Raw genomic sequence first — 12,437 nt, 5'->3', positions numbered from 1 at the left:
GCTTCTCCCTCTCCCACTCCCCCTGCTTGTGTTCCCTCTCTCGCTGTCTCTCTCTCTCTCTCTGTCAAATAAATAAATAAATAAAATCTTTAAAAAAAAAATAAATTACATTAAAAATAAATAAATAAATAAATAAAATAAAAAAAAATAGGCTAACAATTTGAAAAAATATTTCTCCAGAGAAGATATACAAATGGCCGATACCTACGTGAGAAGATGCTCAACATCATTAGTCATTAGGGTAATGAAATCAAAATCATAATGAGATACCACTTCACATCCATTAGGATGACTATAATTTTTTAAAAGATTTTATTTTGAAGTAATCTCTACATCCAACATGGGGCTCAAGCTCATAACCCCAAGATCAAGAGTCACATGCTTAACTGACTGAGCCAGCAAAGTGCCTCTAGGATGGCTATAATTTTTAAAAATGGAAAATCAAAGATGTTGACAAGGTTATGGAGAAATTGGAATCAAATTGTCAAAACTTGGAAGTAATTAAGATGTCCTTCAGTAGGTGAATGGATAAACTGTGGTACATCCAGACACTGGAATATTACTTAGGGCTAAAAAGAAGCCATGAAAAGACATGGAGGAACCTTAAATGCATATTACCAAGTGAAGGAAGGCAATCTGAAAAGGCTACATTCTGTATGATTCCAACTGTATGACATTCTCAAAAAGTCCAAAACAATGGAGACAATAAAAAGATTATCAGGGTTGGGGTGTGGCAGAGATGAATAGGCAGAACATAGAGGATTTTTAGGGCAATAAAAATATTCTATGATATTATAATTAATGGATATAGGTCATCATACTTTTGTCCAAACCCATAGAATGTACAATACCAAGAGTGAACCGTAAGGTAAACTATGGATTTTGGGTGATTATGATGTGTCAATGTAGGTTCATCCTTGGTAAAAATGTACCATTATGGGGGAGCCTGGGTGGCTCAGTTGATTGAGCATCCAACTCTTGGTTTCAGCTCAGGTCATGATCTCAGGGTTGTGGGATCAAGCCTCATGTCGGGCTCTGCACTCAGTGGGGAGTCTGCTGGAGATTCTCTCTCTCCTCTCCCTCTGCCCCCCACTCTCTCTCTAAAATAAATAAATAAATCTTTTTCAAAATGTACCATTATGGTGAGTGATGATAATAGGTGAGTGATGATGATATGCATGTGTGGAGGCAGGGAGTATAAAAGAGATCTCTGTAATGTCCTGTCAAAAAGTGCTCTTAAAAAATAAAACCTTTAAAAAATACATCTTCACTCAAAAACTTGTACATGAATGTTCATAATAGCCCACAAGTAGAAACAAATCTAAATGTCCATCAACTGATGAATGGTTACACAAAATTTGATACATATAGAATGGAATATTATTCAGCCATACAAAGGAATGAAGTACTGGTACCTGCTACAGTGTAGATGAACCTTGAAAATACTATGCTAAGTGAAAGCCTCCAGACAGTGGATAACTACACAAAAGCTAATTATACAATGAATTTCAAATGTGAAATTCTGAGTTATGTGGACATGAGTACTTGCCCTAATATTCCATATACTTTTCTGCAATGTCTCTAAATTTAAAACAAATTACAGCTGTACCAAATGTTAAGGACAGCAGTGTATAATAAGGATAGATAACAATAGGAACTGACTTCAAGGCCCGAAGGAGATGTTTGCTTCACACATTGAGATAGGAACCTTCAGAGGATATGCAGCTTTCCTAGAACATCAGTGGTATTTGTTTGTTTTCCCACAAGGAGGAACCCTTTACAAGGCAGATACTTATGACTAGAGGGACTCAGGTGAAAGTTCTGGAGTGCAAAAAGTTTCTCCAGAGCTAAGGGGAACCCGCCTATACTAAGGGCCTTACACATATATCTGAATCCATCCTATCTATCTTCCAATAGAGATACGAGAAGGGCATTATGGTAGGCAGAATGGCCTCATAAAGATGTCCATGACCTGATCCCTGGAACCTGCAAATATGTTAAATTACATGGCAAAAAGTTATGCAGATGTAGTTAAGGTTAGGGATTTTGAAATTGTCTTGGATTATGGGTGGGGAGGGAAATGGAATCTTATTCCATGAATCCTTTAAATCAGAAAACTTTCTCCAGTTGCAATCAGAAGGAGGTGGCACAAGAGGAAGCAGAGGGTAGCTGGCAAAAGGAGAAGTCGGAGAGATTCTAAGGGTAAGAAGGATTTGATGTGCCATTGCTCATTCTGAGATGTAGAGGCCCGTGCAAGAACTGGAGAAAGGCCTCTAGGAGCAAAGGACAACCTCCAGCTGAAAGCTAGCAAGGAAACAGAGACCTCAGTTCTACAATCTCATGAAACTGAAGTTTATCAAAAACCTGAATGAGCTTGGAAGCAGATTCTTTCCAGGGCCTTTAAAGATGAACCCAGAGCCAACCGCTTGATTTTAGCTTTGTGAAACTCAGAGCAGAGAAACTAGTCAAGCCTACCTGGACTTCTGGCCTACAGAAATATGAGAAAGTAAATTTATGTTGTTCAAAGCAGCTAAGTTTATGGTAATTTGTTACAGCAGTGACAGAGAATTAATTCAGGCACTGACATTTTTTGAAAATGTACTTATGCAGTAAGTAATTTCCGTGTATTATCTCATTTAATACCAACAACCTTCTGAAGTAGTAGCTTGTTTTATTCCCATTCTGCAAAAGAAGTTAATTGACATAACTACAGTTGTACAGCTAGTAACTAACAAAGCCAGAATTCCAACCCAGGAAGCATGACTGCAGAATGCGTCCTTTGAACTACTGAGCTACACAACCTTCCTAGAGTCAATGGAGCTCACAGAATGTATATTAAGTGTGTTCAAGGTGAAACAGCATTTAATTAGCTCAAAAGTGAGCCTGGTTGGTCTAGTTTCAAAAATGCTAATTCCAAAAACAACAAAAAATTGTTGAGATTCTACTTTAGAACATGTATTTTGCTATTGACTGGGTATCCTATGTTCAAAAGTCGACACTGTCTTCAAGGAACTTCAATTGTTAAAATTCGGTAATTGCTGTAATGGAGCACCCAAAACTGCATGGGACACCACAGAAGGCACCAGTAGGAAATGCTGGCACTAACCCAGGAGTAGCATGAGGAGGTTGCCAGGCAGATGAAGCCTAGGGAAGATTTTTATTTTTAACTCCAGAGTTTTCATTAAGTTCAGCAGACATAGATTATTCTGTCAAATTACTATAAAAGTTCCTAAATGCTTATTCTGAATTTCTGCATTTATCTGGCTGAGGACCTGGGCAAACTGCTCCCAAGCTGGTCCCAGAGTGCTCTGAGTACTGCCTTGGGGACTCCTATGGCTAGCTGAACAATTCCAAGCATTTTCTTAATCTAGCAACAGTTACTACCTCACTTCAATTTCCACCAGAGGTAAAGTTTAAACCCTTCAGAATCTTGTGTACAATTCTCAAGGACATGCAGGGAAAGACCAAAAGGCTGGCGCCTGGAGAGAAGATTTTTTTTTTTTAATGAGATAATTAAACATGTTTAAATGTCAGGAGGAAGAAACCATTAAGAAGAGAAAATACAGAAAGAAAAGGCTGCTACACCAAGCTAATGTGAAGAGAAATGAGGGTTAGATCCCACAATCTCAAAGACTCTGTAAAATTGCCTCTGATAATTTAAGACTAGGAGCTCTGACTGGGAAAATGGAAAATGCCTGGCACTTGTGTGTCTAAATCCTGGGCTAACACTCCATTCCACCTGGTTTGCAGTGAGAGGCATTTCACTTTAACCAGTCTTGGCCTCAGAAAGGAATGCTCTTCTTTTTCCCTACTAAAGCCTTTAAAAAATAAAGGGAAATAATGAAATTCAAAGGCATTATAATGAAAAAGTGCAACATAAATTCAGGGTGCTATTATTTTTTTGAGGATTTTATTAATTTATTTGACAGAGACACAGTGAGAGAGGGAACACAAGCAGGGGGAGTGGGAGAGGGAGAAGAGAGCTTCCCACCGAGCAGGGAGCCCAAAGTGGGGCTTGATGCGGGGCCGATCCCAGGACTCTGGGATCATGACCTGAGCCAAAGGCAGACGCCTAACGACTGAGCCACCCAGGCGCCCCTCAGGGTGCTATTATTGTGTGAGAAGTGAAGGGGCATGCTGACATTGAGGGAGCAGAGGACAGGCGCAAAGAGAAACTTCAGAATCAAATAGACTTATATTTATAATCCTACATTCTGCCACTTTGGTTTCCTTTTGCCCTTTAGACTTCTCAGACTGAACAAAGTCTTACCTCACATACAGCCACATGTCTTAATGAGCTCAGTGGGACCATTCTTCAAGTGGGGAAAACTTATTACTAACATCAGACAACATCATAGACTTCCTGATTTCCTCTCCATTCCCTCCTAGCTCACACACCTTTATCTTCCATAGAAGATAACATGCCCCTATTCTAGAAGAGACAGACTCTAGTCACAGTTTTCCATAGAAAGAGTGTCACTGGCTCCAACATCATAATGGCTCAGAGTCCCCCAATACCCCCCTATACACACTTATGTCCAGTGATACAGCACCAACATTACCAAGAACTGGAAATAACCAAATGAATGTGCCAAGTGCTGGGAGGCAGGGGGAATCTTGCTCTTTGTTATCCTGGAGCCGAGTCACTACAGTGCATTGGGGTGGAGAGGGCTTAAAGACTGACCTTGTATGAGAGAGGCTTTCCGAGTCCTAGTCATTTCACCTATTACATCAGATGACTAGACACACTACTGTGTTGGGGGTGGGAGAGGGTGCAGGGGAGGAGTTTGGCCTTTTTATATAAACACACATTGTTGTGTGTTTACACACACCAGCAACAGCTCTAAGGATTGTTGCTGCATTGTCTCCCATAAAGCCTTAAACCAGGGCTGCCAAATAAAATAGTTAAATTTGAACTCGATTCTCAGTTAAATTTGAATTTCAGGTAAACAATATTTGGGACATACTTACGCTTAAAAAAAAAATGATCAGTTTTTTAAGTGAAATTCAAACTTAACTGGATGTCCTGCATTTTTGTTCAGTGAATGTAGCAGCCCTCCTTAAAAGTACTATTGTAGCTTTCTCCGGCCACATAGCTAGAACATGGTAGGGCCAGACAGTCACACTCCAGGCCCGTCCTTAGCGATTATGCTCATCACCAGACAGGCGAGTATGTGCGCGCGAGGCTTTATGACCGAGGCTTTATGACCGAGGCCCTGCGTCAGCGGCCCACGTGCACAGCTGGCTTTGTGTGCTTCTAAAGGGTCTCCCTGTGCCCTATGTACGAGGGCAGCTCCCGAGCCCCACCAAGCCTGGAGAAGCCACAAAGCAAAACCTATTATAAAAACCACAGTGGTACGCAACAGAGCAGTCAGTACCCAAATATTTCTGTGGCTTCTCTCCGCACCACTCCTCACAGAGGCAAATAGGTGGGCGGGGCGGCCACGGAAAGGCAAACCTGTAAGAGTTCGCCTGGGCCGCACTGCCGCTCTCCCCCGCTCTGCCTTCGGTGTAGACGATTGAGGAAACTGATGTCTGAGCGCCCGCCCAGCCCAGCCCAGCCCTGCCTTGCTGGGACTAGGAAATGCCATTGCCAAGTCTTGGCGGGAAAGCACGCGAGACTCACTCACCACGCTTGCGTGCGGGCACGTGGGTGAAGCGAGGACGCGCGGCGAGCGGAGGATAGGCATTCGGATGCGCATGCGCGCGCTGGCGAGAGGCGGTGCCATCCCAGAGGCCCTGCCCCGCACCGGACCTCACTTTCCACCTCCGGAGCTCGCGTGGCTAATCCTGCCTCCTCGGTGGAGGTCCACAGGCTGCCTCCCTGGGTCGCGCACGCGCTCTCTGCCTTCTTTCCCAACAGGCTTCGCGGCTCCTTTCCGGTGGTTCTGAGACGGACCCCCGAAGGGAGGGACTGGGAGAGCAGCGTGAAGGGGTGAGTAGTGCGGCATTTCCCTTGAGGCGGGAGACTGTCCCTCCAGGCAGGGGGCCTGGAACGACACTCAGGACGGCAAGTGGCTTCTACTCCCAGTTTGGGCCACGGAGCGAGACTGTATTCCCCGGCGTTCGTGGTGCAGCGCTCCCTAGGCCATACCTTTCTCCATCTCTGCAGGGCACGTGAGGGCTGCCCACAGGATTTTCCAGGATGCAGCCATATCCTGCAAACTGCAGTTTCCAGTATGATCTCTTCCAAGTTCCGTGAGTTTCGCGTTTGCCTTCAACTGCTAGAAAAACTCCTGGAATATTTTATCAATATATCTTGCTTCCAGTTTCTTTTCTCTCGTTCTCTCTTTTTTTTTTAAAGATTTTTTTTTTTTTTAATTTGAGAGAGAGAATGAGATAGAGCGAGCATGAGAGGGGGGAGGGGCAGAGGGAGAAGCAGACTCTCCCTGCCGAGCAGGGAGCCCGATGCGGGACTCGATCCCGGGACTCCAGGATCATGACCTGAGCCGAAGGCAGTCGCTTAACCAACTGAGCCACCCAGGCGCCCTCTCTCGTTCTCTCTTGAACCCACTCTATTCAGACTTTCCGCACCCATCACTCAACTAAAACTGCTATTGTCAAAGTTACCAATAATCTTCATTTTGCTAAATCTAATGGTTGACTTTCAATTCTTACTCTACTTGACCTATTAGCAGCGCTTGACACAATCGATCGCTACCACCACCTTGATACACTTTCTTAGTTTCTATGACATCCTGGTATCTTGGTTTTCCTCCTACCCAGTAGTCAGTCGTTCCTTCTCAGTTTCCTGTCCTGACCTTTTCGTGACCTCTTAATGTTAGAGCTCTTCAGGCTACAGCCCTTGTTCCTCTTCCTTATGCACACGCACTTCCTTGGTCATCTTATCCAGGCTTGTGGCTTTAGGTATCATCTATATACCAGTGATTGCCAGATTTATAATTCCAGCCCGAACCTGTCCCCTGAACTACAGACTCTTACATCCAATTGCCTACTAGATATCTTTACTTCAGTGCCTAATAGGAATCTCAATCTCATTTTGTCCAAAACTGAACTCATGAATTTCTCATCTTCCTCCTGCTATCATCTCCCCTGTTAATCTTCCTCAGCAAACTTGATGGTGCCTCCAGCTTTCTACCTGGTCAAGCCAAAAAAACCTTGGAGTCATCCTTGACTCCTCTCTCTCACATTTATATCCAATCTATCAGCAAATCCTGATGGCTTTATCTCCAAATAGATCCAGATCTGCCAATACTTTTCACTTCTGCTTCTCCCTGTTTCAAACCCACTATCCTCTTCCCTCTGAATTACTGTATAACCTCCTCACCTATCTCCCTTCTTTGGTTCCTGCCCCCAACTTCTGACTCCCATCACCACAGTTTATTCATACAGCCATCAGAGTATTGTGGGTTTTTTTAATGCAAGTTAGATTGTATCACTCCTCTGCTTAGAACCCAGCTATGGTTTCCATCTCATGCAGGGTAAAAGCCAAAGGCCTTAAAATGGCCCCAAAGCCATTATAAGATATAAGGAAAATCTATATGGTACCCTAGAACTAAGCGTACCTAACCAAGGACAAACTTGGAAGGATGGTCTCTCTCCAAGGCTGCGGTTCAGACCTTACTGGAGAAGGTATAGTTCAGCTCACTGGGTAGCAAAAAATTTTGCTGGTTTTCCCAGGATGGAGCTGGTCTGCAATCTCTGGGCAAACAGAAATGAACCCTTTGGAATGCATACTTTCCACAGATGATCAGCAACCAGTAACATGGGTGTGCAGAGGAAGCAGAGGCTTGCTGGGAATCCTCCAAGCCACAGGCCAGTAGCACAGAACAAGCACAGTTTGGGGCACTGGTTTCCCCATTGGTGCAGGAAGTTAATTGGAAGACCAAGCCAAGGCTGCAAGGTCACCAAGAGCCTGCATGTTCTGGGGGGCTGACTGGGGCAGAGCTCTTTTGGATGTCTTCACTTCTATACTGCTGACCTATTATATAGGAGCTGGTAACAGCAAGAGAGCCCCTTCTTCTAGTGTCCTTCCAGAACCTTCCACTGAGAAGGCTTAATGTTGTGCTCACTGCAAAGGAGAGATGCTTAAAGGAATTCTGTCCATATGGCAGAGCATATATTGAAGGGTAAATTTGAAGCTGAGAGGCAGTCAGTTGACAACATTGTCTCTCTAACAATACAAGTACTTTAGCATGCTCTCATATCCATTTGGGCTTCTCCCATCCTTGCCCCCTCCATCCATGTTGATATTGTCCAATGGATGTTCTCTTTATTTTATTTGACCTAGCCTATTAATGCAACAATAATAAGAAATAATATTTACCAAAATATTTGGTGACCCTTTTCTTCCTTTTCTCTTATAGCATCTCCAGGATTTTTCTTATTTTTTTTAAAGATTTTATTTATTTATTTGAGAGAGAGTGAGAGAGCACAAGCAGGGGGAGTGGCAGGCAGAGGGAGAGGGAGGAAGAGGGAGAGGGAGAAGCAGGCTCGGGGAATGTGGGGCTCGATCCCAGCACCCTGGGAACATGACCCTGAGCTGAAGGCAGATGCTTAACTGACTGAGCCACCCAGGTGCCTCTCTTTTCTTATTTTTAATCCTTCTTCCAAAACTGTTTTCAAAGTGAGACTTTCTGTGACAAACCTTGTGAAGCCCTGTGTGCCTGAAGTTATTTTTTTTTTAAGATTTTATTTATTTATTTGACAGAGAGAGAGATACAGCAAGAGAGGGAACACAAGCACGAGGAGTGGGAGAGGGAGAAGCAGGCTTCCCGCGGAGCAGGGAGCCCGATGCGGGGCGCGATCCCAGGACTCCAGAATCATGACCTGAGTCGAAGGCAGACGCTTAACTGACTGAGCCACCCAGGCGACCCTGAAGTTATTTTTTTTTTAAAGTCTTCATTGATTGCCAATTTAGCTATCAATTTGGGTATTAATTTATTTCCCATCAGTATTTTACTCTACAGTCTTCTTCCATCCAAGGGTTACTACAACGACATTTGATGTCAATCTGAACCTTATTCCTTTGTGGATAATTTGATCTTTGGAGTTTACTTTGACTTTCTTAAGTTTTACTATGTGTCTAGATTTGTGTTTTTATTCTATTTCACACTCTATAATCTTTTTCAATTAGGGTTTTTACTTTTTTTTTGGGTTCTTGGAAATTATCATAATTATTTCTTCAAATATTTGTCTCCATTTTTATTTTTCCGTCCTAGAGCTCCTGTTATCTGGATGTGGGCATTTTTATTTCTGTCCTGTGTGTCTCATAGCCTTTATTTTATATTTTCTCTTTATACATCTCTGGCTGTTTCTTGGGGGAGCTCCTCAAGCTGTTCTTTCAACTTACTCATTTCTGAGCTATATCTATTCTACTGTCTCACCTATTTTGTTCTTTATTTCAGTTGCTCATTTTTAATACCTAAAATTTCCACTTGGTTCCTAAATTTATATTATTCTGTGTTTCATATTGCAGATATCTTCCCTGGATTACTTAAAGAGTATTTATCTTGTATTTAAAATTCTCAGTTCTGCCTCAGGTGGTGTATGTTTTCCCATCATGTTCCCTCTTTTAAGGAATTTGTGTTCCTCAGGTATGTGGCTACTTTGGCCTGTGAGCTCATGTTCTCTTGGGGCAGTCATCCTTCCTATCTAGTAACATGTACTGAGAAAAGGCTGGAAACTAGGGCAGTTCTGGTGAGTGGGAGGAAAGGAGAGGGACGAGACCCAGCGTGGAGTGCCACAGGCCCCAAATAACCACTACTGATTCCTATTTGCTGCTAGTGTAGTAGGAAACTATGTGATTAGGGTTTCTCCTTTAAACCCTTAGGGAGAAGCAGCATTGGCGTATTGACATTTCTAGACTTTTTAAGCATACATTTACCTCATTTAATCTTCATAAAATGACCACCTGTCCATCAAAATTCATTTTTCTTATACTATTGAACTGAGGCTAGGAAGCAACTGCCCAGCTAAGGCTGCTCAACCACTTGCATTTTAGTGAGGCCATTAACCATTCCTGCCAGTGGAAGTAAACAGAAATGATAAATGTTGCTTTCCGGCCAACAGCTTTGCCTTCTTCACTTCCTGTTTCCTGCAGGCAGAGGACTCCAGGGCCCTAGCAAATGGTAGAACCACAAGATGGAAGAAGGCATGGTCCCTGATGCTGCATGGGTGACCAGGGATATCTGCCATGTATGCAAAAGAGAAATAGCTTTACTTTCATTAAGCCGTTGAAATGTTAGTTTTATGTTACAGTAGCTGGATGCAGATCTGGCCAGTACTTCTCACTTCTACTGCTTCTTTCTCCATGGTTCAAACCTACTATCCTCTTTCCTGTGAATTATTGTAGTAACCTCCTGATTGACCTGCTTCCATTCCCTCAGTAATACAGGTAGATGTTACTAATATGCCCATTTTACAGATGCAGAAACTTGCCTTCGCTGGCAAAGCTAGGATTTGAATCCAAGCAATCTAATTCTAGACCCCCATACTGCTTTTTATTTATATTTTTTAAAGATTTATTTATTTTAGAGAGAGAGCATGAGAGAGCGAGTGGCGGGGGCAGAAGGAGAAAATCCTCAAGGAGACCCCCTGCTGAGCTCAGAGCCCACATGGGGCTGGATCCCATAACCCTGAGATCTGACCTGAGCCGAAACCAAGAATCAGACTCCTAACCGACTGAGCCACCCAGGCACCACCCTCCATACTGCTTTTTAAAGTACTACTAGACTAAAGTCTATTTCTTCCCAACTGCATCTTATTGAAGACTGCACAGGTTATCAGACACATGCTGATATCTTTACATTTTTAGCCTCCAAATTCCCCAATAACTGACTTACAGTGAGCATTTGGTCCAATCCCAAGAGATCACAGGGGATTGTGACTATTTTGTTTCTCTGTGTTTTGTGTTCTTTTATGAGATGGTCAGTCAGGTGCAGCCATCAGAGGAGACAGAGGAGAGGCTCAGGAAACCAGTTTACCATACTCACAGGTTCTAGAGAGTTGAGAAACACACCAAGGTATTTAGGAGGCAGAAGACAGGAATGAGAGGAAGGCTTAGGCCACCGTCTTGTTTGGGGTTTCTGATGGAAAGGCAGGGCAGGGCAGGATGAACACTAAGATTAGCTACTTTGAATAATCTCAGCAGGTTTTGGACTTTAGGGGTGGTCCCTCATTGCCTGGCACCTGGCCCGGGGATGATTAAGCCAGAAGAATATTGCCTCCTCTTCTTTTTACTCTCTCCATTTTTACCACATACCTATTTTTCAGCTGCATCAAGGTCTCCAATTATTGACCTTTCTCCCTATTTATCAGCCAGCCTCCTCCTCACTTCATTTCCTTCTCTATCCAGACTAGATACCAGGAGCATTTGATTTATCCACTCCTTTGCCAGTATACTTAATCCTCATTGCTTCTTTTTCCCACTCAGTAAAACCTTCCACTGTAGATCAGTCCAGATGTGCACACTGACCAGGTGTTCACAGCTGCCCATTTTTTAAACACTCTACCTTGACTTGACCAAACTTTAGTGGGGTTTCTCTTCTCCCTGACAGCTCCTGAAATTTAATTTGACCTCTTTTGAGCAAGCACTAAAATGCAGAACATCTCCCTTAACAGCTCTTCCTGAGAATCAGCTATCAGCTGAACATAGGAAGAAATAATTCCTGTCAGATGAACCTGATTGTGCTTTCTGCCCACCTCCTTACTTGCCAGTTTCCCCATAAAAGTCCCTGTCCACCCTCCCTATAAAAAAAAAAAAAAAAAAGAAAAGAAAAGCCTTTGTTCGATTTGATCACATTTACTGCTTTTGCACCCATGCTTCTGAGCGCTCCAGGAGAATATTGTGCATCCCTGGAGATTGGTGCCTTACAAACTCAAGTCTTTCTCACTCCCTGCATGCTCCCAGCAAATAACTTTTTACTTCACTCAAGAAAGTGAATGTATTAGATGGGAGCTCTGACAAAGATTCTTTGCTTGACCAAACCTTGTCAGACTCCTGAACCTTCTCCTTGGCCCATCTGCGCACTTTAAAATCCAGGGTTTTTTTTAAAGATTTTATTTATTTAGCTTAATGACTGGGCCACCCAGGCGCCCCTTTAAAATCCAGTTTTAGCAAGAACCCTGCTAAGTCAGTTTAGCTAAACCACCCCTCACCCTGGAAATATGATCACCCAACATTATCTAATGTTCCTCATCCTATACCACCCGCCAGGTGTTGTTTGATTGCCCTGGCCTGCCTTTAGGAAGAATCCCATTAGGTCAATTGGGCCAGAATCCCTTCTTCCCCCTGATGTTTCCTCTTAGTAATTTCCTGTTCGCTGACCCCCTTCCCTGCTCCTTGGCTATAAATTTGCATTTGGCCCTGTTGTACTCAAGCTGAGCCCAATCTGTCTCTCTCCCGCTGCAAAATTCCATCACAGTGGTCCCTATACCTATCAAGATAGTCTCCCCCTGCTTAATAATAAAATCGT

The 12,437-nt window shown here is 43.2% G+C and overlaps 1 protein-coding gene across 1 annotated transcript in view; it reads right to left on the bottom strand.

Annotated features, from left to right (window-relative positions):
• Positions 1-5,702, bottom strand: part of LOC118022777 (WD repeat-containing protein 87-like) — a 22,921-nt gene extending 17,219 nt beyond the window's left edge. The window contains exon 1 of the mRNA XM_035023578.1: positions 5,631-5,702. Within this exon, the coding sequence (XP_034879469.1) occupies positions 5,631-5,702 (72 nt within the window). The remainder of the gene's footprint in view (positions 1-5,630) is intronic.
• Positions 5,703-12,437: the final 6,735 nt, after the last annotated feature.

Source organism: Mirounga leonina, unplaced genomic scaffold (assembly GCF_011800145.1).
Source record: "Mirounga leonina isolate KUSES-001 unplaced genomic scaffold, KU_Mleo_1.0 Mir_177, whole genome shotgun sequence".
NCBI lineage: Eukaryota > Metazoa > Chordata > Mammalia > Carnivora > Phocidae > Mirounga > Mirounga leonina.
The sequence above is the reverse complement of the archived record's forward strand: the minus strand, read 5'-3'. Positions and strand labels throughout refer to the sequence as shown.